The 25,564-nt window shown below is 39.4% G+C and overlaps 1 protein-coding gene across 3 annotated transcripts in view; it reads left to right on the top strand.

Annotated features, from left to right (window-relative positions):
* The window catches only part of CSMD2 (CUB and Sushi multiple domains 2), a 1,065,508-nt gene that overhangs the window by 171,837 nt on the left and 868,107 nt on the right, over positions 1-25,564 (top strand). For all 3 annotated transcript variants that reach the window (XM_056795117.1, XM_056795119.1, XM_056795118.1), the window contains exon 3: positions 19,839-19,951. In XM_056795117.1, the coding sequence (XP_056651095.1) occupies positions 19,839-19,951 (113 nt within the window). The remainder of the gene's footprint in view (positions 1-19,838; positions 19,952-25,564) is intronic.

Here is a 25,564-nt window from a genome sequence, read left to right as displayed (position 1 = left end):
TATCATTCTGACCCTGTGACATGAATGAGACATTTGTCTAGAAGACAAAATGATGTCCAGTAGTGGCCTCTCCCCTCTCATTTCCAACTCACTAGATAGATGACCCTGATAACTGTTCTGTACATCTATATCTACAACAGTTCCATACTGCTACATATGTCTGGTTCTCATTTTCTGTAGTGTAGGGAAATGTTTCCTATACTGCTTGACCTGGCTCGGTTTCTTTGGGAATGGCCATGGAAGTCCTAAAGGACAAAATTTCCCAAAGCAGACTTCGAAGCCAGAGAAGCAAGTGGACTTGGTCTCTGTGATATCCCCATCCCCAGGCTTCCTTTCCCTTTATTTCCTTTCATAAATCCTGAGTCTGTTCCCCAACACTGCTCCATCAGTGTTTTCCACCCTCTCCCTGTGTCTCTCCATTAGTTCCCTCCATCCAAACATGTTCATCAACTAGCTATCTAGCAAGTCAATCCCAGAAACTCATTCAGACTACTTAATCAGGGGTATCTTCATTAAGAAGCCCCCCCCAAAGTATTTGCATTTCCATTAGGGCTTTCAGCTCCTTTCAACAAATTAGGAGGTGGGATTTCTGGATCTTAGCAGTCAGTTGTCACCAATGATGGCATAGTTACCAAAGCAGAAAAGGGGGATGTATTAGCAATATGTTCTCCAAGCTCAAGCTCTGATTACTCTAAAATCTCTTAGACTTTAAGATCATAGGGTGATTGGTAGGGATGAAAGCAGTGCAAAAGAAAGCTTTGAGCCCTAGAACTCAGAAAAGAGAAAGACCTTTACAGACTAGGGGTGAGGTAGGTGAAGGAGGGATTCAAGCTTGAAGGATGATTAAGATTTGAAAGAGAAAGTAGAAGATTTGGGACTAGCAGTATGTCATATCTTGCTATGCTATAGGCATCCAGTTGTCTCCAGAGGCCATCAGAAAAACTGCACCAGGAGTGTTTCTTCTCTGAGAAGGTACCACCAGGGGCTCCAGTTATGAGCCAAGTTTTTGTGTGTCTGCAATTAGAAAGACAAACAGGAGCTGGGAGCCTTCTGTGGGTTTCCCCGTCTGGATATGGCCATTAATTTCCAATTACCATGCATTATTATCATAAATAATAAGAAGGACTATCTTCTGGGGCCCCAAGCAGCTATTTGCTATTGACAGGTGTTCACAGAGGGCCCTCTCTACTGACTTGCTCTGGAGGTCTTGTGAGACATATAGCAGCTCAGCTCTTCTGGGTGAGGACAAGAGGAGGCTGTCTGTGCTTGGCTTGGCAAAAGTTTTCAATGTAGGCTGGAGAATGGTGAGAACTCTAAACCAAAGAAAGAAATGATGGATTAGCTATTGTCTGGGAATGTGAAGAGTGTAGGTGGGTAAGGTAGTTAGCTGATGTAGTAGATAGAACACCAGGTCTGAAATAGGAAAGATGCGAGTTTAAATCCAGCCTCAGACACTTACTAGCTATGTGACCGTGGGCAAGCTTATTTAGCCTCTATTTGCCTCAGTTTCTTCATTTGTAAAATGGAGATAATACTAGTACTTACTTCTCAGGGTTGTTCTGAGAATCATATGAGTTAATATTTGTAAAATGTTTAGCAAAGTACTTGGGAGATAATAAGTACTATATAAATATTAGCTATTATTATCATTTTAACTTGTATTTTTTTCTTTAGGAGCTTTGGGGAAAATGTATTATATTTCAGTTCTGAGAATTGTCCAAATAATTATGATGATATAAACACTAAACTCAATGCAACTCAACAAGAATGTTTTAGTTCCCTTGAATTAATTAAATTTAGTTAAGCTCTCTGAGTCTCAGTTTCTCCATCTGTAATATGTAAACAATGATATTGTTATCTTCTTGGGGTTGTGAGGCTCAAATGATATATATGTGTATATATATAAACATATACATATTTTACTGTTCAAATCTTAACATAAGGCACAGTTTCTAGTCTTATCATAAGGCACAGTAGATAAAACACTGCACTTAGAATCAGGAAGTTCTGACTGAATTCAGCCTCTGAAGCTTAATAGTCATGTAACCTTGGACAGGTCTATCATCTATCTTTCTGTCTTTCTATCTTTCTGTCTTTCTATCTTTCTGTCTTTCTTTCTATCTATCTATCTATCTATCTATCTATCTATCTATCTATCTATCTGTCTGTCTGTCTGTCTGTCTGTCTGTCTGTCTGTCTGTCTGTCTATCTATCTATCTATCTATCTATCTATCTATCTATCTATCTATCTATCTATCTATCCACATGTCTGTCTATCTCCTTATGTACCTGGTTATTTTCATGTCAACTCTTCCATTAGAAAGTCAGCTCATAGAAGGCAGGGATCTTGTTTTTGCTTTCCTCTGTACCTCAGACCTTGGCACAGAGCCTGGGACATAGTAATTACTTAATCGATGCTTGTTGGCTAAACAATTAATGAGTAATAAGGACAGTAGTTTGTATCTTTACAATGATTTATTGTTTACAGAGCTGCAGCATGATATCATAGTCTCTAGAATCTTGGCCTTGGAACCAGATGGTTCTGGGCTTAAGTCCTTGATTTTGACCTATCCTGACTATGTGGAAATGCCATTCAACCTTTCATGCTCAAGATCCTTCCAAGATTCATTTTCAGAGAAGGTACTGGTCCAGGTTGTTAAAGGGAATTCCTCCATCCAGTAGTTCACTATGTCAAGTGAACCACGGTTATAGTACCTCTCCAATATCTATTTATGATTTATATGATTAGAGTAAAATACCCCCTTTTGAAAAGGAAATCTCAGAGAGGCTAAATGATTTATTCAAGTTCAATCAGCTACATGTGAGATTGTGTAAGTTAATACACATTTATTAAGCACCAATATATACCAGGCACTGTGCTAAGCACCGAGGGTACAAAAAGAGACAAAAGACAGTCCCTGCGCTCCAGGAACTCACTATTAAATGAGATATCAGCAATGTAAGAGTTCAGATTCCAGCTCAGGACATCTGTCTCTAAATCAAGTATTATGCTACATTGGGATAAGTGTTTTTCTTGTTGCAATCCTATGAGGTTGACAATGTACTTTTCCCCTTTATAGATGGAGAATGGAGTAGGTGACTTGGTTCAACTCTACAGTGATAGCTCCTAACATTCATCCTTCTGCTTTGGTGCTATACATCAGTGACTTGAGCTCCTGCCCTGAGAGGCAGTGGCATCATGTCACATATAACTGTCTTCCCCATCTGGCATATTTTAGGATGAGGGATGAGATTTCAAGGGTAAAGAGGGGAAGGGGAGTAAGGCTGGCCAACATGAATAGCACTAGAGCTAGAGTCAAGACCTATATTCAGATCCCTCCTATAACTCATTATCTGTGTGACCTTTGTCAAGTCACCTATTCCTCTTAAACCTCAGCATTCTCATACATAAAATTAACATGTTGGATCTAGCCTTAGATTCTTCCTAGATGTATGACTCTGAGTATGTCACTGACCTAGCTTTTCTGTCTTACAGTTGTTGCTAAGACAGAGAGTAAGGGTTTAAAAATAAAAATAAATTAAATTAATGAGTTGAACTAGGGGACTTCTTCAGTCCCTTTATGGTCTAACTCCATGATACTATGAGCCCTATGTGTGAAGAATTTATGTGTATCTAGATATCCTTTCTAGTGCAGCTGTCATCTCCCTTTCCATTGCCTTTCTTTTATGTTCACACATCCACCCACTCTTGTAGTGGTAAGGAACTTTCCTTAATTCTGCTGTCCTGTAGCTAACAACATACATCCCCTTCCTTCACTGTCAAAACTTTCTGAATAGAAGATCAATAATATGTCTCCATATTCTTACCACCTACTCCTTGAATACTGCAGTTTGGCCTCCTTGTAGCTCTCACCTGCTCTACTTGCTGCCTCCTGTTCCTGATATGCCTGGTCCCTCAGGTCTTTTGCCATGATCTCTATGGTTTACAGCTCATCTCCCCAGGAATTCAGCAGTGTAGGTGGTTCAGCTTGTTGGTTCCTGCTTTGCAAATATTGTTCATACAAATAAGGTGGAGGGAGACGGCACCTTTGCTCAAATCCATATGTTTACATCCCAAGTCCAGAGGGTATGAGGCCAAATAAAAAGAAGGCCCTGTGAGGGATTGAGTCTCCAGGGACATGTGATTCTCAATCCCTGTTCCTAAAATGTTGCCTCAGGTCACAGAGTGGGAAAGTTCATGGCTAGAAGGGCCTGACACCTTCCAATAAAGGTAACATCCTTTTGTTCTGCAAAATCAAATCCAGTTACATTCATATAATTCTTTACAGTTTATTTTAAAGTCCTTCATATATAATCTCTCATTTGATCCTTACAACAGCCTCACAAAGAAGACAGGGTAGGTTTGGCATTAGCAAAAGCCTAGTATAGTGAAGAGGGTGCTTAGATTTGGAGTCAAGTAAACCTGATTCAAATCCATTTCAGATACCAGCAAAAAAAACTCTGGGTAAGTCACAATCTCTTTGAGCATTAATTCCTTAGACTCTGTAAATCCTTAAAAAGCCTAGTGGAGCTATGATCTCTTTAACATAGGCATTTCCACCAATGATTACATTTATCCATATCTACTCCTATCATGCAAGTATTGTTCATTGAAGTGGAAGTTTGTCAAAAGGAGCCCACCCAATGTGCTTGGAGTCTTCTAGGTTTCTCTTGGCATTTAACATTTGAAACTTAATTTATCTCAAATAATAAACATCTATTTTTCTCTCTTCTACCTCAACTACCTTTTGGGAGGGAAAAAATAAAAGCGAAATCCTTGTAACTAGATAAAATAAATAATCACAGACAAAACAAATCCCCACATTGGCCATACCCATAAAATATGCTCTCAGCTGAGTCCATCACCTCTCTGTCAAGAGATGAGTAGCATGTTTTATCATGAGTTAGTTCTCTGGAATTGTCATTGTTCATCACATTGATCACAGAGCTCTCTGTCTTTCAAAGTTGTACATCCTTATAATGTTATTGTTATTGCATACATTCTTCTCCTAGTTCACTTTACTCCCTATCAGTTCATATGAATCTTCCCCAGGTCTCTTCATCATTTCTTATAGCAAAATAACATTCTAAAACATGTATCATAATTTTTTTTCATTTATTATTATTTTCAAAATGTAAAGAAAAAAAGGAGAAATGTTCAGCCATTCTCCCATTAATGGTCACATTCTTAGTTTCTATGTTTTTAAGAGCTGCAATAATTTTTAACATGTTTTCTTTTTCCTTTCAAAAATATCTTTGGGTTATAGATCTAGTAGTGGTATTGTTAGGTATATGGGATATTGAGGGAGGACTAGCACCTCTGGTGAGGGCTTTCTGAGCCTCTTTCAAGATGCTCATCCACTTTCCACCCAACTCTCACTTGTGATTCCAAGAAGTTGTAGCATGAGCAATGGCCACATATTAGTAAAACCATTTCAGCAGGTGGGCTAAACCAGGCTGAGAGTAGCCAATGGTCCTCACACCTATTGGTCATTTAGGAGGATGTTTACCCCAAGCATGTGCAGACTTCCCCTGGCAGAATTGTCAAAGGAGAACAATTTGTTCCAGTGGCCATCAAGATGGCTTAATCATGTACTGTGGAGCACTTAGAGCTAGGACAGACATTAAAGAAACCAAAGTCATCTACTGCATGCCAGACCATAGCCAGTTGTCCTCACTTTTATCTGGCCATGGGACTTTGATGACCCTGGAAGTGAGAGTGAGGTTGATGGATCACTTTGGGTAACTCTGCCTCACATAAATACAATTCATAAGCAAGTCAAGTCATCACCCCCATGATGTCATAATCCTCTTTGAAACAAAGGACAAACAATATGATATTTCTGAGTCCAAAGATATGCACAGTTTAGTATCACATGGGGGCATAAATCCAAGTTGCTTTTCTGTCCAATTATTATTGGACTAGTTCACAGCTCCATCAACAGTACATCAATGTACCAGTTTCCCAACAGCCCCTCCAGGAGTTGTCATTTTCTTTTCTTGTCATTTTTTACTAGTCTAATAGGTTGGTACCTCAGAGTTCCTTGAATTTGCATTAATGTAATTATTGGTGATTTGGAACTTTTTTGAAAAAATGTCTATTGGTACTTTGAATTTTGTCCTTTCTCTTGACATTTTGAAAATATGAATGGAGCTCCTAGGCAATCTATCAATCTTCTCTTACTATGGCCACATTACCAGTCCTTCTTTTTTCACTCATATATTTCTTCAGTCATATCTTTTACTTCTTTTCTCCTTTGTAACCCTTTGCTCACAGCTTCCATGTGCTTCTCCTTTGCTCTTTGGATGTCTTTGAATTCCAGTCTTCAGACATTATAGTATTCATATAAGCTATATCCTAGTAAAGTCATATACAATACTCTCCAAAGCAAATATTCATCAATAATTCCTCACCATTTCCAAAACTCTCTCCTAAACTTCAGATCCTCTTTGCATCACCAGCTTCCCCTTGGGTGTCCCACAGGCATCTAAAATTCAGTATATTCCCAGGAGAACTCATTCCCCCAATTTCATCCCTCTTCTGAATTTCTCCATTACTATTAAGAGCACTACCATCTTTCTCAGGTTCACAATCTCAGAGTCATCCTCAGCTCCTCAGTCCTCCTTGATATTTTCACTACCACTCAACACATGCAATCAGTTTCCAAGTCTTATTAATTCTCCCCCCATGGCATCTCATAGCTATCTCCTTCTTTTCATTCACACAAACTCTTCCTAATATTCAGGCCCTCATTACTTCTCACCTGAACTCTTATGATAGCTTCCTGATTGATCTCTCTGATTCTGGGCTATCCTCTCTTTAATCCATCCACTGCACAGGTGCCAAATGGATGTTACTGAAATGTGGATCTCACCATACTACCCTGCCCCACTCAAAAATCTTTAATGCCTCCCAACTACCCCTAGGATAAAATACACAATATTCAATCAGACATTTAAAACCCTGAACAAACTGATTCCCACCTATATTTCCAGAATTAATTCATGTACTGTTCCAGTCAAAATAACCCATTAGCTCTTTTCTTATCATAACAATCTATCTCCTCTCTTTTTTTGTACTAGTGGCCCCCCTGTCTGGAATACACTTTCTTGTTATATCTAAATTTTGAAATACCTAGCTTCCTTCAAAATATAGGTCAGGTACCATCTTCCACACAAGATTTTATGGATTCCACTAGTGATTAGTGTTCTCCCCTCCCTGATATTACTTTGTATTACTTTGCATGTGATTTGGAGATGTATATATATGTGTGTATGTATGTGTACACATATCCATACATATATGTATATATTCATATACATGATGTGTGTTTATGTATATATAAAGATGTACTCTATGTATACACATACATACATATACATATAAAAGCTCCCTTTTGACAGGAACTATTTTGTGTGAATTAAAAAAAAATTTCATCAACTGGCACAATGCCTTTACCGAATAGGTATTTACATGATCAATGGTTGTTGAATCAAATCAAATTCACTAGACAAATATTGATATTAAGAGAATTAACCTTTGTCTCAGGGAACAATTTGGGATCTTTAAAAGAATTTATCAGCATCCCAAAGCCATCTGTCCTGTTTTCTTCCACTTGTTCCATTTTGGACCCAATTCACTATGAATTTGCAACATCTGTCCAAGATATACAATGTGTATTCCCCATAATGATTATCTGTAAAATGGGAAGAAGAATAATAGTATTTACTTTATAGGATTGTTAGAAGCTCAAGTGAGACAATGTATGAAAGCATTTTGCAGACCTTAAAACCCTATATAAATATCAGCTATTGTAGCCTACCTCAGTTTTACAGAGGAGGAAGCTGGGACCCTGAGAAAGTGAGTGGATTGTTCAAAGTTACCCATCTTGTAAGTAACAGGTTTTCTGATTCCAAATCCACTATTCATTCCATCATATCACAGATGCCTCTCAGAGCCAAGCCTTTCATCCATTGAAAGAGCTAACCGGACCAGCTTGTGTCAGCTGCAACATTTGATAAGCATGCCTTTAGCCAAGTCATTGATAAAAATGTTTAATAGAATAGGACCAAGGACAGATCCCTGGGACACTCAGGCTAACATCATTTAATTAGTCACCATTCTTTGGGTCTGATCATTCAACCACTTCCAAATCCACCTAATTATAATATCATCTTGCCCTCATTACTCTATCTTTTTCCATGGGGATATCATGAGGGGCTTTGTTCAATGCCTTATTGAAATCCCCTGATCTGCCAGTTTAGTAACCCTTTCAAAAAGAAAATTGGGTTAATCTGGCATGACTTGATCTTAATGAACCCATGCTGTCTGATAATGATTCCTCTTCCTTTTCTATGTGCCCACCAGCTTTCTGCTTTATAATACATTCTAGAATTTTCTCAGGCATTGAATGCCAAGCTCATCTGCAATTTAATGTATCCATTTTTGTTTCCTTCTAAAAAATAATTGGAATGTGTGCCTATCTAGTTCCATAGCACCTCTCCAAATCCTTCGGAGATTACCCACAGTGGTCCCTTTGTCATCTTCCTCAATTCTTTGAGTATTCTGGGATGGATTTGGTTCTAAGGGATTGGAGTCTATCTTATTCTCTTTGAAATATCCTTTTGTGACACTGAACTCACCTGGCTCAATTCTTGCCTTTCTAGACAGCCTCTTTTCTAATTCATTTTCCTTGTTCTACTCATTAATATTCCATGAAGTTCAATCCTTATCTTTCTGCTTTTCTCTCTATATACCCTCTCACTCAGTGATCTTATCTAGTCTTTCAGCTTAGCTGTTACATCTACTTGGTTGGTTCTACGGGCCAAATCTCAAGTCTTGAGGTATCCAGAGTCTTATCTCTCCAACCATCTAACAATGAGTTCTTAAATGCCCTCTCCCTGCCTCCACAAACTAATAGACTTTCCCCAGAAGCACTTCCTTTTGCTGGTCTCCTGGCCTTTTTCAGCAGTATAGTCATCATACCTGTTATGCAAACTTGAAACCTTAGTCTCCCCAGACTTTGCATTCTCCCTTACCCAAATATCTAAGTTCATTTGATTCCTCCTTCATAATGCATGCTGTGCACATGACCTTGTTTACCATTCCTATAAGACTTTTACCATTCCTAAAATTATTCCCTTAATCTCTATCCTTGTGTTGTAGTACTCTCCCCACCCCCATTCAATCTATTATGTACAGGCTAAACTTTACCAAAAAAATACTAGGGTCATGTCCATTGATACTGAAGAATCTGCAGTGGATTCTTTTCCCCAGAGATTAAAGACTGTACTTTTTTAGCTTTATATTCAGTCCTTAACAGGAAGTCACCATTTTTAAAAAGAACACTAGAGTTAGAATCAAGAGGCAAGGGTTCAAATCCTGCCTCAGGGACTCTCTTAATGTATGATAATGGGCAAGTCATTAACTCTTTCTGAGCCTCAGTTTCCTCATCTGTGAAATAATGGAATCACCTACTACACAGGATATAGTATATTATAACTGAATCAGCTACCATGCAGGGTATAATATGTAATTGAATCACCTACCATAGAGGATATAGTATATAATTGAATCACTTACCATACAGGTTATAGTATATTATAATTGAATCACCTACCATATAGGAAATTATAATTGAATCACCTACCATACAGAAAAATGGTTTTCATACTTTGAAATGCTGAATAAATCTGTTATTTTAATCCCCAGTTTTCTTAGCTTTTTTCTACCCTTTGTCTCCTGCACAAACTTTCCAGCCCCTGGGGTGGTCCCCTTACTTTCCCCAGAACTGACAGTTCTATTTATGCCTCCATAACTTTGGTTATACTACTACCAATTTATACTGCTCCTCATCCACATGCCTTCTTCCTTATCCATATTTTATGATCATTCAAGGTACAGCTGAAGTGCTATCTCCCCAACAAAGCCTTCCCTCCCTACTGTAGCCCAGCACCCTCTCTATCTTCTGATATCATATAATTATCATTTTCTATTCCTCTCATTTAGCTTTTTTTTCATGTATTGCCTAGCATTGAAAACATAATCATGGAACACTGGAGCTAGAAAGAACTTAGCATGGCCTCAGCAAATATTTTCTCTTCAATGGACCCCAAACAAGTTCTGCCTTTGGGAAATGAGGAGGCTAGACTAGATGGTACTTCCTAGATCTAAATTCTATGACTGCAGTAATATAATTCAAGCTCTACCTCAAGCTCTTGCCTTTTGTGCATGAAGAGGCTAGAGAGCCCTGGATCATAGATTAAGTCTTGCAACTGTTTAGTGACAGAACCAAGAACAGAACCAAATGCTCTTGGCCTCCAAATAGAGGTTTCTTTCTACTTTCTTAGGCTGTCATTTCATTTTTCACCTGTGTATTTTAATTTCTTCAATATTTTATATCCTAAAAAATAGAGACCCTGACTCTTATTTCTATGTAATCCTCACATTGCCTTGTGTTGTGCTGGCTATATAGTAAGAATGTAATAATTAACATCATTTGGGATTGCACAAATCAATTAATCAATTGAAGTGACTCAGGTAGAATTTAATCTAAATATCTGTCCCCAGAGACCAGCAACTGTATGCTATATAACTGCCAAGAAACAGCAGGTACTCATGGCAATATTTGGGAGTCGTGGGTGGGAGGACACAGGAAGTCTATAAATAGGCCAGGCGAATAATAGCTCCAGAAAATACTGAGAGATTGGGGGGTAGGGCTGGTAGGGAACTTGATCCCAGATGGCTGACTGTGCTGACAGGTACCTCCAGTAATTGCTCACATCTTTGCCTATTTTTTTTTAGTTTTTAAAACCCTTACCTTCCATCTTAGAATGAATATTGTGTATTGGTTTCAAGACAGAAGAGTGGTAAGGGGTAGGCAGTGGCTTGAGGGTCACAAAGCTAGGAAGTTTCCAAGGTCACATTTGAACCCAGGACCTCCTCTTTGCTCTCAATCCAATAAGCCACCTAGCTATCCCCATATTTGCATTTTTAAACCACTGTGGACTGGAAGGTCCTAGGAGACACAAGTCCTGTATTTTCATTCCAAATATGCCAATGATGGCATGTTTGTGACCTGAGGTAAGCCACTGGATGTCTCTGGGACTCAGTTTGTTCCTCTATGAAAGATTCCAGCCTTCGTTTGTGGGCTTATGTGGCTATGAGGATGAAATAAGGAAGTTGACTGTGAAGATCAATGGGAGGTTAAACTTGCTGTGAGGTATAAAATATCATAAGTCATAACTTAAGGAACTATTTAATCAGCACTTTCTCTTTAAGAAAGCAGGTTAATAGTAGAGATCCTTAGTTTTTTCCTCCCTTTCCATGGGGGAAAAAAGCATTAACATATAAGATTACATTGCAAGTACAGCATGGAGGCCCTGCTTTGGAAAGAAATTACTCAACTGGTTAGTTCACTTGGTAGCCCTGAAGGAGCAAGTCCCCAGAAGCCAACCAATCTCTTCAGAGTTTGAAAGAATCTTAAAGGTTGTCTCTTTCTTCCCAAACAGCACCTCCTTCTCCTGTTGGATGGTCAGCCACCCTGACAGCCTTATCTTGAACACCTCAAAGGGCAATGAGCTCCTCACTGTATTATAAGTGTATCATTTCATTGTTGGCCAGTTTCACCCATTTGCTAGAAATTTCTTGTACTAAGGCTGAACTCTGCCTTCTCGGTCTTGAACTCTATCACCCATGGTCTGAGCTGTACTTATACTTGAGCTGTTGTTCATTCAGAGATCTAAAGAAAGGATCCAGGTATTCCCAAGAGGAAGCTTTTTTGAGCAGAGCAATGTCCTGATAAGATCTATACACAGAGAAGGTTAATCTAGCAACAGACTGAAGAATAAATTGAAGCAGAGAGAGCAGAGGTAGAGAGTCCTACCAGAAGGCTATCAATAAATCAGGTGGGTGGTAGTAGAGCTGCTCTCTATACCCACTCCGTGACCTGTTTTAGGAAAGTGAAGTCTCCATTCTCTGTTGTCCAGCATCTGGGAACTTTTTCACAGCACAGACAAAGGATTGGGCAAAACCTCATCCACTAGAGTTCTTTTTGTGTTACCCTTATTATTAATAGAATTTGATTCTACATATATTTATTAAGTGTATTTATTCTATGTGGGGCAAAATGTAGTGTGTCATTGAGGTTAGTGGACTAGCCTTGGAGTCAGGAAGATCTGGTTCAAGCCCTGCCTCTGACGTATTCTAACTATGTGATCAGAGGTAACACGATATATCTATCAGTGCCTCTGACAACTCTCTAAGATTGTACTTTACAGATGGGTTACCCTTCTAAACCAGTCCATGACATTTTCACACTAGATAGCCACAAAATAACAAGTCTAATAACTGGTCAAATCCTAAATATACCAAGTACTATAGTTGTCACTAGGGATACAAAAAGAAAACTGAGACCTGCCCTCAAGCAGATTACATTCTGTTCTTCATTGAAAGATCAGAGAATCATAGATTTAGAGCAAAAGGTCTCAGAAATTATTTGTCCAAGCCGCTCATCTTATATTTGAGGAAACTGAGGTATAGAAGAATTAAGTGATTTTCCAAGGTTGCAAAAGCAGTAAGCATCAGAGGTGGGGAAAAGAACTCAAGATTTCTTACTTCACAGCTAGTGCTTTGTCCACTAGGACCATGCTGCCTCCTGGTATTTCCATCTTCTTGGGACATTTTTTTTCTGTTACTTATCTCAAAATTCAGTTAAAATCATCTTGAGAGATAGGACGCTTCCTCCATACCCCTCATTAGGGTGTCAGAAATCCCTAGCCAACTTCTTTTCTGTCTAGGGAAAAAACAGAACTACTGTCTGCCCCTTTGCAAGTTTGATGAAGTAGCTGCAAAATCATGGAAGGATAGATAGGTATTGTCAGAGAACCCAGATTTGAATCCCATTTCTGCTATATATTGGCTAGGTAGACACAAGCAACTCATTTTACTCTTATGATCCTTTCTTTCCAAATCTCTAAAATGGGGAAATGATATATGCATGACTTTTCTCAAAGTGCTATTGTGAAGGAAGCAATTTGCAAACTCTCAAGAGTTCTCAGAATATAAGCCCTTCAATATGGTGGCATGCAAATGGAGGCCCAAAACACGTTTTACCTTTTGATCTGTCAACTCTTTGCTAGAAATTTATCCTAAAATTATAGAAATCCTTTCTGCATTTCTGCACAGAAATATCCAATGATCCTTCATTTGTATTAGCAAAAAAAAAAAGACATACACGTTTTTTATAATTGGAGAATGACTGATTACATTTTGGCATATTAACATAACGGAATATTATGGTGCCATAAAAAGAATATCTATGAAGTTTACAAGGAAATATGGGAAGTTTTACATGGAGTGTTGCAAAGCAAGATCAATAGAACCAGAACCATTTACATACTGATTGTACTCATATAAAACAAGGAAAAGACAGAAAAAAAAGTGAAAGAAAGAAGGGAGCAAAGGTGAAGGAAAGAGAAATAAAGAAGGGGAAAGAAAAAGAAGGAGAGGAAGAAGGAAAAGAGAGAATCACAGAAGAGAGTAATAAAGGGGAAATATAGGAAAGAAGAAGAGGAAAAGTTAGAGAGAAAGGTGAGAGATGAAGCAGAGAGGAAAAATAGAGATATAGACTAAGACAGAAAGAGGAGGAAGAAGATTGGTGAGCAAAAGAGCAGAGAGCAAAGAGAGAGAGAATAGAGGAGAGAGAAGATAGAAGGGAGAAGATATAAAGCAAGGGATAGATAATAAGAGATCAGAGATTAATAAAGACAGAGAGAATCAGAGACGTAAAGGCATGGAGAATGGAGTGGGATGGCAGGCAGAATTTCAGGCAGACCTAGAAAGGAACTCAAAACAAAATTATGTTTTGTTGGTTGCTTATTAATTCACTTTGTTCCACTCAGTTAATTGCTAAGAGTTTTATGTAAGATTCTGTTTCTTGTTTTGTGCACTTATTTATTAATTTTTTTAACAGTCATTAAGCTTATTGTATAATTTTTAAATACAAAGAAAATTGAGCATTTGGGAATAGTGTCAGTGCCCATGTGTTCTTCATGGGATGCACTCTCAATGCTTTGTGGGAAGATAGATTCTGTTGGTGGTGTTCTTGCACCATATTCATCATCCATGACCAAAACTCAAGCCAGTTCCAAAACTGGGTCAGTTTCTCCTTTCCTTCCTCTTCATTGTCACATTCTTTTCCCCACCAAGTTATTGATATTAGCTTGAATTCCTTTTAGATCTCTTTGGCTCTTGTTTGTACACTCTTACCTTCTATCTTAGAATCAATTCTATGTATTGGTTCTAAGGCAAAAGAGTGGTAAGGGGTAGGCAAGGAGGTTAAATGACTCACCCAAGGTCACAGTTAGGAAATGTCTGGGGCCAGATTTGAATCCATGATCTCTCATCTCCATGGTTGGCTCTCTATCAACTGAGCCATCTTGCTACCTGACCCCAAACTCTTTTTAAACATTTCTTTCTAGACTTTTCCCCCTTCTTCAGACTCAAAATCTCAGAGATGGAAGGACCTTCAAAGAGCATCTAGTTCAAGCCATATCAAAGCAGGAATTCTCTCTACAGTAACTAACAAATTGTCACCCAATCACTGCTTGAAGGCAACCACTGATAGGGAACTCACCATCTCCCAAGGTAGCATAGTCTACTTCCTGATCATTCTAATTGTTAGGAAGTTTTATTTACATTTTTTCTTTAATTTTCTTTTATTGGCTTCTATGCAACTTCCATCCACGTCTAATTCTATTTCATATGGTAACCCTCTCAAAAACTAAAGATACCCATTATATCTTCATATCCTCCAAGTCCCCTCTTCTATAAGTTGAACATCCCTGATTTCTTTAAACAGTCCTTCAATGGCATGGTCCTCTGTCACTATATCAGTTGCCATCCTCTGGACCTATTCTGGTTGGTCAGTATGCATCCTAAAATGTGGCTCTATGGCACCTGGCACATAGTAGACACTTAATAACTGCTTATTTATTGATGAGGGTTTAGAACACCAGGAATTTTGTGACCAGGGATGGATAGCATATTGAAGATATTGTCTAACTATGTTTTATTTTTAACATGTCTATCGCTTCTCTTGTTCAGAACATTATCTCTTTGTTAATATATCCCAAGATCTCATCTTTATTCATTATTGCTACACTATCCATTCATATTGAGTTTATTATCTATTAATACGTCTATATCATTTTTATGCAAAGTGTTGTCTAGCCAAGGCTACTCCATCTCATAGTTGGGCCTTTGTTGTTATTTTTTTAAATTCAAATGTAGGACTCTATATTTATGTCCTTTTTAAATTAAATTTAATTATCTTCATATACCCATCATACTGGACTACCAAGATAGTTTTGAATCCTAACTATGACATCAAGTATGTTGGTTTTCTTTCCCAATTTGTGTTACCTCTAATGTGGATAGTCATGTTAAATATATTTTTGTCAAAGTTCTAAAGAAGAGATTGTTGAAGAGATGTTGATGTTGAAGATGTTGAAGAGTTGAAGAGATCAAAACCAAAGCAAGCATTTAAGGGATTCCATTATAAACGTCCTTCTATATTGATATTGCTCCTTTACTCATTGCTCTTTGGGTTTAATCATTCAACCATTTCTGAATCCACCTACTATATTAACATCTAATCCATATCTCTTCATATTCTTTTACAAGGATATGATAGCTGGCATTGTCAAATGCTTTGCTAAATTCAAACTGCATTATATCTATGGCATTCCCCCTAACCAACCTGTTCAGTAGCTCTTTCAAAAGTTATGACTTTTACCTGATAGGAAATATTCCTAACAATGTCATGCTTGCTTTCAGTGATTACTGCTTCCCTTTCTAAGTGTTCACAAACCATATCTTTTAATAATACTTTAGAATATGGTCAGGAAGTAAAGCACATTGGTCTATATTTCAAAGGATAGAACTTTTTCCTCTGGAAAAAGCATCTTCCCTAATAGACTGAAGAACAGAGATCACTTTTTTCTACTAACAGACATCAGTTACATTGTTAGCATGTATAATTGGTGACCACTTTATGGAGGAAGATCTAGAGTCCATTCTTACCCTAGAGATCATGGGAATAGTACCTTTGGTGTCCATCTCCTCTAGAGAGCAAAATGGAAAAAAAACATCCTTTCTGCCTTCCATCTTGAAATTCTCCATTTCTTTGTCCAAACCAACTACTCCTGGGTCATGGTAGGTCCAAAAAAATACTGTTCTCATATATACTTAGCCTACCATGACTTACCTGCCAACCCACAGGGTGTTAGTCATTAACAAGTTATCAAATAACTCCTACACACAGCACCCAGTAATAAGCAATACCTACAGTTCCTGGGTCACTCTGCCAAGGGGAAAAGCAAAGATAGTCATGCTCAAGGGATAGTGGAACCAAAAATAAAACTGATTAAAGATGAAGATGAGTGTGACTCAAAATATATTAGAAAACATCAGATTTTTATAAAAGGCCATTTCTTCCAGTGCTTTACAGTTGACAGAAAAGCATAACTAACAGCAAGTCTAAGGCTATTTCCAACTCTCCCCTTTTCTGACTAAGATAAAGTTGCCACATTTCTCTAATAAGGTTTTCAAGCCTGGAATGTCTCCATTCATTATCGAGCTGGGGTTTGCTTTTTTTGATATGTCAGATAAAGGATGGCAAGATCTAAAAGTTTGTGTTTGTAGTTCTTGGCATGCAGTTTTAGCAGTTTTCAGCAATAGCTCTTTGGGTTCAATTCCTATTCTGGAAGTTTACCTAACGATGATACTTTCTCAGGTGGTGAAGAAAGATCCTGGCCTATACCAGCTCCCTCCTGCTGAGACTCCCAATGGATGGTGTGTTTGAACAGGTCCTTCCTCAGGCAGGAAGAACAGTCTGCCTAGATTTATTTCTAGCACACTGAAAGTGCCAGGGTATTGCTAAATATGAGCTCGGTGAAAATCCCTATGTAAATTGTCTCTGTAATTGCAACGCAATATATTGTGAGTTCTAAACTGTAATTGTTTGCTGACAATGTACATTAGCCATTCACAGCTTGTGTCAATGTAGTATCAAGGAATTAGGGCCTTGGAATCTTTAATGCCAGTTGAAATATTGCAGAACCAACTTTTGTAATAAAACCAACATTTCGCTAGGGAAAGAGGCTGCCATCTTTGCAACTGAACAGGTTGATTGGGGGAATACCATAGAGGTTAAATGACCTGTTCAAGGTCACAGTCAATAGGTGTCAAAAGCAAGATTCTAACTCAGGCTCTGTGACTCTTAAGATCAAAACTTCAAGAAATCCAGTGCTCCTTCTATCACTATATATTTCTGTACCTCCAAGGCGTAACAGATTGTTCTATCAAAGTAGGTATTTAATAGATATTAAATCAAATTGTCTGGAACATACATCTTGATAGTTGTTTCCTTCTTATTTTCCTTGCCCACCTCTCTTGCACCTTCCCACTGATACCTAAGGGATATGCAAGGGCACAATGGAGATATATGATCAAATGTGATTGTCTAGAGGAGATTTCCAGATAATGTATTATAGAAAATCTGAGGAAGGAGAGATAATTTTCAGTTGTTTTAGAGATAGCTTCTTGGAGAGGGTGGCATCTCAACAAGATCTTCAAGAAAGAGAAGGATTTCAGTAGGTTAAAATGCTCAGGGAATCTGTCTTAGGTCAAAGATTTCCATCCTGAGTGACTTTGGCGATAGGGAAAATTGATGGAACCATTGATAAAATGGGGCCCTGGGAAGAGTACTAGTTTTAGGGAGGTGATAAATTCAATATGGGATATAAGATCATCAAATCTAAAATTTCCTGGAATCTTCAAGATCAACCAATCAAATTACAAGCATTAAATGCCCAGTATGTGACAGGCACTGTACTAGGTGCTGGAGAGATAAAGGCTAAAATGAGACAGTTTCTGCCCTCAAGGAGTTTAAAAGTTAGCATTTCTATTTGACTGCCTTATGCTGCTGACACCACCTGCCCTATGACACCACCCAAGCCTTATGGTTCTGTCTTTATGATCATGATAATCATCATCATTGTTGTTGTTAATAGTGATAAAAATAATAGTCAAAATTTATGTAGTGTTCCAAAGTTTGTCAATAGCTTACATATATTTGGTCCTCACAACAAGCCTGTGACATAGCGGCTACTATACCCATTTTTCAGATAAGAAAACTGAGGTAGAAGTTTAGTGACTTCTTGCTTAGGGTCATACAGCTAGGCAGCATCTTTAATAGCTTTCTCTAAGAGAAATACTCAATTTTCCAGAGCCCCTCATTGGACTTGGGATTTATTGAGGAGAGCCCTGGCATTAATGGAATTAAACCAAGCTTCAGAGCTGTACTCTCTGTAGGTACCAGCAGAAGGTGCCAAAGGGGCAATGGAGCCTGGAACAGAGACAACAATGACTACAGGGGTTTAACGTAGATGGGTGGGAGGAAAAACACTATTTCTGGACTCTGGGCTAAGAGATGCCTACAGAGGTGTTGGTGGAATTCTTATAGCAGCCCATACCTTTCCCCCTGGGAATCTGAGCCACAAGGTTAGGCCACTGGACAGTGACCTTAGGGTGAGGCATCCATGAGTGGAAAACTGGAAGGCAGACTTGGAAGCCAGAATAAGTAAAAGTGGTAGACAAGTTGGTTCCTACCAATATTTGTAAATATTGATTCTGCTCCTATAGACTACAGACAACTCTATCAAATCCCATCTCTTCCATGTAGTCCTTCTTGACCAATTAAATATGTATATATATATATATATATATATATATTTTTTTTTTTTTTTTTACAGACACATCATAAGGTACCAGAGTAGATAGAAAGTCAACCAGAAGACGCTGGTTCATGTTCATTCTCTGATGCCTTCTGGCTATGCTACCCTAGACTTGTCATTTCTCTCAATGTTCCAAGTAACACTCAAAACTCTAAATTCCCACCCTGCTTTGTCAGAGAGGGCTCCCTCCCTGGGTCTCAGCTTTCTATGTGGATGAAATCATAGGCTCAGACCACAAATAATAATAATAGCTAATATTATGTAGCCATCTAAAGTCTGGAAGGACTTTTCATATAATGATCAGATTTAGTTCTCAGAAAAATCCTGTGAGGTAGCTACTAGAGGTATTATTATGTCTATTTTATAGATGAGGGAAAACAATGATTTCTTTAGGATTGCATAACTAATAAGTGCCCAAGGTGGGATTTGAACCCAGGTCTTCCTGGCTGGCTTCCACCATTCTATTCTTAAAACCTGCTTCATCCCCACCCAGCTGACCTCACCCACACTTACCTCACTGGCTTCTGAGCTCCCACAGGGGGTTTGCTTGGATTGCTCATATCACTCATATGTAGTTCCAGAGATTCAGAGCCCCAAGGGCCTCAGAGAGAATCTCATCTGTCTCCTGTCTCACAGGGCAATCCCCTTTGCAGCTTCCTTAACAGGTGCTCAGCCAGGCATTCAGGCCCTTGCTGATTGAGTTGGTGTTTAGAAAACAAAGAAGCTGGAAGCTGTGGGAGTGGGGTTTTGAACTAACCACTTACATGAGAGGAGAAAGAAAGGGAAAAATTGGAGAAGAAATAGATGAATACAAGGGGGGGGAGCAATCATTGAAATTAAACTCCCCATAGAGAGAGGAAGGTGCAGGGTAGGAGAATGAGGGAGGGAAAAAAGCCAGTGGGAATAAGGTTACACTAAAGTAATTTATGTAAAACTAATCAGAGGGACAAAACATTGACTTGAAAAAAGTAAAAGGATTAAGCATTTTCTTAAAAATGCATTTTCACTGTTATTTGTCTCTCTTTCTCATTGCCTTCCAGGTTAACAGGTTTCCAGCTTCCTGCCCCCATTGTCAGCACAGGTGTTGTCCTCTCTTTGTGGCTGGTGAGCGACTATGCTGTTAGTGCCCAAGGCTTTCACGCCAACTACGAAGGTAAGTTTCTTTTCACTCAGGCTTCTTCCTGTCTCTCTTTTAGCCAGAAGAGGTAAGGGATGGCCTGAAAGGTACTCACAGCAGGGGAATGAGGAGGCTGGGGTTGCCCCTAGGACAGGGGAACGCTAACACAGTGGATGCAGCCAGTCTTCCTTGACTGTGTCTTCTTGGCTGAGGCAAATAAGTGAACGCCATCTGTGCCACCATTCTTCTTCCAGTTCTCTTGACTTTCTATAGGAAGCCTTTTCCAATCCTCCTTAATTTTAGTTGCTTCCCATTGTTGTTTATTTCCAATTTATCCTGTATGTAGCTTGTTTGTATAGAGAGTTGTTTGGATGTTGCCTTCCCCCAATAGACTGTGAGCTCCTTGAGAGCAGATTTTTTGTTTGTGTAGCACAGTCTCCAACATAATAAGTATTTAATACCTAATATATACATATCATATGTATACTAATATAATATAATTACAATATATGTTTATCGCCTGGCTATTGTGAGGATACCAATGGAGCACTCTAGCTCCAGATTATCCATAATAAGAAGACATTCGAATAAAGGTCATGGAGCATTAGAATGACTCTCTTCACCATTTTCTTAGAAGCATTAGGTATGAAAGTCAAGGTTCTTAATCAAGAATCTCCGAGTTAGTACTCTGGGAGACATTGCAACCTTGCCTCTAACCAGCTGCTCATGACATCACCAGGGAATACCACAGGCTGCTCATCCCTCAGGATCCTGTAGCTATTGGCTTGGGGAAACTAATTGGGAAAGTGTCTGAGGGTCAACCATTGGCCAATGGGGTAAGGTTCTAAAAATGTGATGGTGAGTTCAACCAGTTCTAAAGCCCCTTTTTCTTTGGGAAGCAGTGATTCTAAGGTTTAGGGGTATAGTATTCCACTGGGGAATCAGGTGCCTATCAAGATACAAAGAAGCCCTAGATGCTAATAGTCCCTTGGGAAGCCTGCCAGGAACTAAGCAGAATGATCCACAGCTGTGCCTTGGTATTCTCGGTGCCATCTAACAAGGGGAAAGTGGAATCAAAGGACATTAGGTCAAATCCTGTCTGTAATGATCTTTGGGCAAGCCACTGAACCCACCATGGACTTGAGGTTTCTCAACTTTAAAATGAAAGTTTGGACTAGGTCTCTGAGATCCCTTCCAGTTCCAGATTTATGGTCTCATGTAGAATAAGGATGTTGAGAGCAAACCTGAGACACTTCTTTCCTGATGTGAAGTTCCACACTTCCTATTCTTGATTGATTGTGTCTGGCTGTTTTCATTGGGCTGGGTGGATGAAATTTAAATTGGGCAAGCCTTTTTAAAACTACCATTCCACCATCACCCAAAACTCATTGTCATGTCCACACTGACCCATTTTCTGCCAAGAAATCAAACAAAGGAGTGTATCCCTAAGCTTCTCTTGGTTAAATGAGACACCTTCAGAAGTAGCTTCACTTATAGAGGTTCTCTTGTGAGTCTTAGTGTGCAGTCTGTAAAAAAAATGAACTGTAAGAAGAGGCTGAAAGTGTTACCCATTCTGGGAGGAACCCCAGGAGAGAAGAGCAAGGAAGAATATAGCTCTTTCCAAAATGAAAAAAAAAATTGGCATTGTTCTTTCCCTTCTCAGAGCAATGAATTAGCCACCCTTTCCTTTCCCTGGGCTTATCAAGTTCAAGTACTAAGAATTACCCCAGTCCTATGTGTGATGAGAGGTAAAGTTTCATAGATTAAATGAATTGCCTAAGGTCACATGGGCTGGAAATAAGTATGGGCTGGAAATGAACTCATTTTCTTAATTCCAGGTCTAGCACTGTATTCACTGTGCTACCTATCTATGTCAAAGGTTTAGACCCCCTCCTAGGACTTTCTGCCTATTGATAAATTTTTAGCCCTCCCTGTATCTCTAGATTAGATCTGTATGCATCTGTACATTCATTACCCCCAGTAATTTTTTTATTCTTTTTAAATATATATATATATATATATATATATATATTGAGTTCCAAGTTTCCTAGCTACTTCAGACCCTCCCCCTCATTGAGAAGGCAAACAATATGATGGCAATTATACATGTGGAGTCATGCAAAACATAATTTCCATATTAGCTCTATTAAAAAAAAAGCAGGAAAAATAAGAACATATACTTCCTTCTGAAGATAGAAGTCATCAATTCTTTCTGGAAGTGGATAGCCCTTTTCAGCATGAGCCCTTTGGAATTATTGTATCTTGTCCAATAACAGGAAAAGGTGGCCCTTACCATTTAGTCTCTGTGATTTGGGGCAAATCACTTATCTTCTCTGGACATGAGTCCTCATCTGTGAAAACAGGGAGTTGGATTAGGTGGCTTTTAGCTCTAAATCTATGATTTTATGATTTCTGGGTTCTCTAAGATTGTGACTGAAGAATATTAACTCAAATAGATTTTATTAAGCTAGAAAAGACCTTGAATCCAAACTAAGGGTGTTTTCATGACTTTTATCCAAGAACCAACCTCACTAACATTACAGAATCACAGCACCAAATTGGCCATGGGGTGATGAATTTTTTAGCCATGGGAACTCTTGAATTCTATCAGTTAAGCTGATGAAAATTATGGATGCCTTGGGGAAAAGTCAACTTGAGTTTATGATAGAGGATCTGAATATGATCTGACATACATTTGAGATTCTGAGAAGTTAATTTCAGAGTGCAGAGAAAAGTAAGGTAGGCTGCCAAGGCCTAGCATTCTTCAGGGGAAGTTGGTTCAGGATGAATGGAAAGTTCTCAGGAATGAAATTTTAAATTCACAAACAAAATAGTTTCTCTTGAGGAAGGGGCATTGATCTCCGTCCATGAAAGGAATATCTACCTTGTAGAAATTATTGATCCATGACATACTGTTCACTTTGGCTCTTTCCACCATAACCAGGGCCAATTTAAAACAGAAAAATGAGAAAATCCCCTACTTATCTCTGCCTCTTAGAACCCTAGCTCCCTTTAAGGCTCAGCCCAGGTTCTATCTCCTACAAAATAACACTCTTGATTCCCCTGGGTGTTAATTTTCTAGAAATGTTTTTGTATCTACTTTTTCTATGTGCCTATTTTATATTTACTTATCTGTGCCTTGCTGTTGTTTTCCTCCACATAGAAAACAATCTCCCTGAAGGCAGAGATTGTGCCACTTTTCTTGGTCTTTGGATCTCCAGTGCTAACTGTGGTTTTTGTATGGCAGGTAAAAATGAGTGGGAGTGGAATTGAAATGGAGTGGAGCAAACAAAAATAGAAAATGTTTTGCAAAGCTGAAAATGTTATGTAATATTAGCTATAGCTATTGCTATTGTTCTATTGATCTGGAGGACAATGAGAGACAGAATGCAAGAGACCCTTCCCAGGGGGATTTTCTAAGTCATAGGGCAGAGGGGTCCACAATGTGATTCAGGTTATATCTCCTTTCTCTGTCTTACAGTTTTTCAATTACTCTCTTGACTGATGGAGGGCATGGTGGCCATTTGTTCATACTGCCCATGGCTTACTTTCCACTTGGGGTCATCATGTAAGATTCATCTCAGGAAACCTACCAAGTTAAGGTCACCCACAGTGCCTAAATCCAGGGAACACAGCCATCAAAGCTCAAAGCCCAGAATTACAGCTCACCTACCAAGGTTGTTAGCAGTCACTATGCTGTCTGAAACTGTAAGAAGGGGCTCCTTGCCTCCTTCCCCAGGAGAGGGAAGAATGGCCCAGGGCATCCTCTTCGAAGGCAGAGATGTGGGATGATGCTCAAATGGGGCTGCTTTAAAGAAAGCTCTGATACATCCTTTACTCTGTGCCCAGCAGGAAACCAGTTCTGAGCCTGCTCTTAGGGGGGAGCCCAGTAAAGCAGGGCCTTCGACAGAGTTCAGCCCTGGGAGCAGGATAGAGCTTTGCTTTGCTCCATGAGAGAAATGTGCTCCTCTCAGCAGTAGGAGAGCAGGGTCAGGTTTGATGTTGTCTTTACTAGGACACGGGGGACATCTCACATAACACTGTATGCATCTGCAGGCTGCCTCCTTCCCAGATCCTCTCTCTCTCTCAGGAAAGGGCAATACAAGCCATTCTCATTTATCCATCAGCTTTCCTTCCATCTCTCCCCCCCTCTCCTGCCCTGTCCCCCTCAGTCCTGATGGATGTCAGGTATGGATTATCTGATTCATGAAATTAGCTTTTTTTCTTCTGTTTTCTTGAATGGGTCTCCAGCAGGACCCTGGTCTGGGAGTCAGCTTTTTCTATGTACTGACCACATGCCTATGAATTAAGGCGACTGGACTATGCTTCTAAATATGGACTTTCTGTCCCTCTTGAAAGCAGGGTCTCCAAGTTTGTCAGTAACTCATCGCATCTTTTAGCTGCTCTTCTTCCCTTTTCTACCTCTCTTCCACTCTCCTTCCTTCTCTCTTTCTTCCATCTTTCTTTGATTCCTCTTATTTCCTCCCACCTTCCTCACTCTCTCCTCCCTTCTCTTTCCAGCTCCCATCTCCTCACTCCTTTCTTCTCTCTTGCCTTCCTCAGCTAGAATCATGTTTACTTATTTCATTTCCACTTTACCAGGAGAGCCTTCTGAAGGCTGGGACCAGTGGCCTTTCCAATTTACTCCTCCCTTTTTTTCTTTCTTTGGCTACCTATCTCCTCTCTGGCCATTTTCCTTCTTGGAAATCTCCCCTGGCTCTACTGAGGACCTGGCCTTCCATCCCAGATTCATCAAAGCTCAAGTTGTTTCTAGTTGTTGGCCCTTTGGATCCTTTGAACAAAGGGAGGGTTTATCCTGGCAATTAGATATTTTGGAGGCAAAAAGATAGCCTCCCTCCTCCCTTACTTGTCTCCCAAAAGTCAGGGTCTTTCATGGATTTTCCCAATACACAATTCCTTGGAGACAGAGGGGCCAACCAAATTAGTTTCTGAAGTAAGCTGAGAAATCATTGATTATTCTCTTTGGTGCCTCTGGCATTCCTCTCCTTTTCAGTGCCCCTCTCCTCCCATATAGCTTGTGGTCTATTTTCCATTTGCATTTTAATAGGAGTTTCTTATCTAAGAAAAAGCCTTCTAGGCTGAAAAGAGCCTAGTGGAATCTCAGGCTAGCAGAGGGGACATTTTGAGTCCTTCCTTTTGCCAGTAGAACCCCGGATTCATATTGGGGACAGCTGCCTATAAACCACACCTCCATGTTTGCTCCCTTATCTCCTTAAAGGCTGAAGAATGCCAGTGGGATCATTGACTTTGTGGATTGAAAGTAGGGTGAATGTTGAGGGCCCCAATCCATCTCCTTTATGAAATTTCTCTTGTCCTTCAGGAACCCCCCCCCCCCCCCCGCCCCCAGCCACTTCTCATCCACCTAGAATGAGGATCATGAATGAGGCTGGGCTGCTAATATCATGGTTTTTAATGGTAGATTTGTACATCCATCCCCCAGAAGGCTCATTTTCTTCATTCAGAGTATTTTGCCTACAGGCAGCATATGCTGCAGCCAGGTGAGCAGGGGTGCCAGGGCTGTAGCCTTGTTTGCCAATGTACTGTTGTACTTTACTTGTAGGCATGGTTACCAGAGAAGGAGACTGGCTTTGCCTCTCCATTATCCTATTTTTATCCAGAATAACATGC

The sequence above is a fragment of the Monodelphis domestica genome, chromosome 4 (genome assembly GCF_027887165.1).
Source record: "Monodelphis domestica isolate mMonDom1 chromosome 4, mMonDom1.pri, whole genome shotgun sequence".
Taxonomy (NCBI): domain Eukaryota; kingdom Metazoa; phylum Chordata; class Mammalia; order Didelphimorphia; family Didelphidae; genus Monodelphis; species Monodelphis domestica.
Note: the sequence above shows the minus strand (reverse complement) of the source record. Positions and strands in the feature narration are given on the sequence as shown.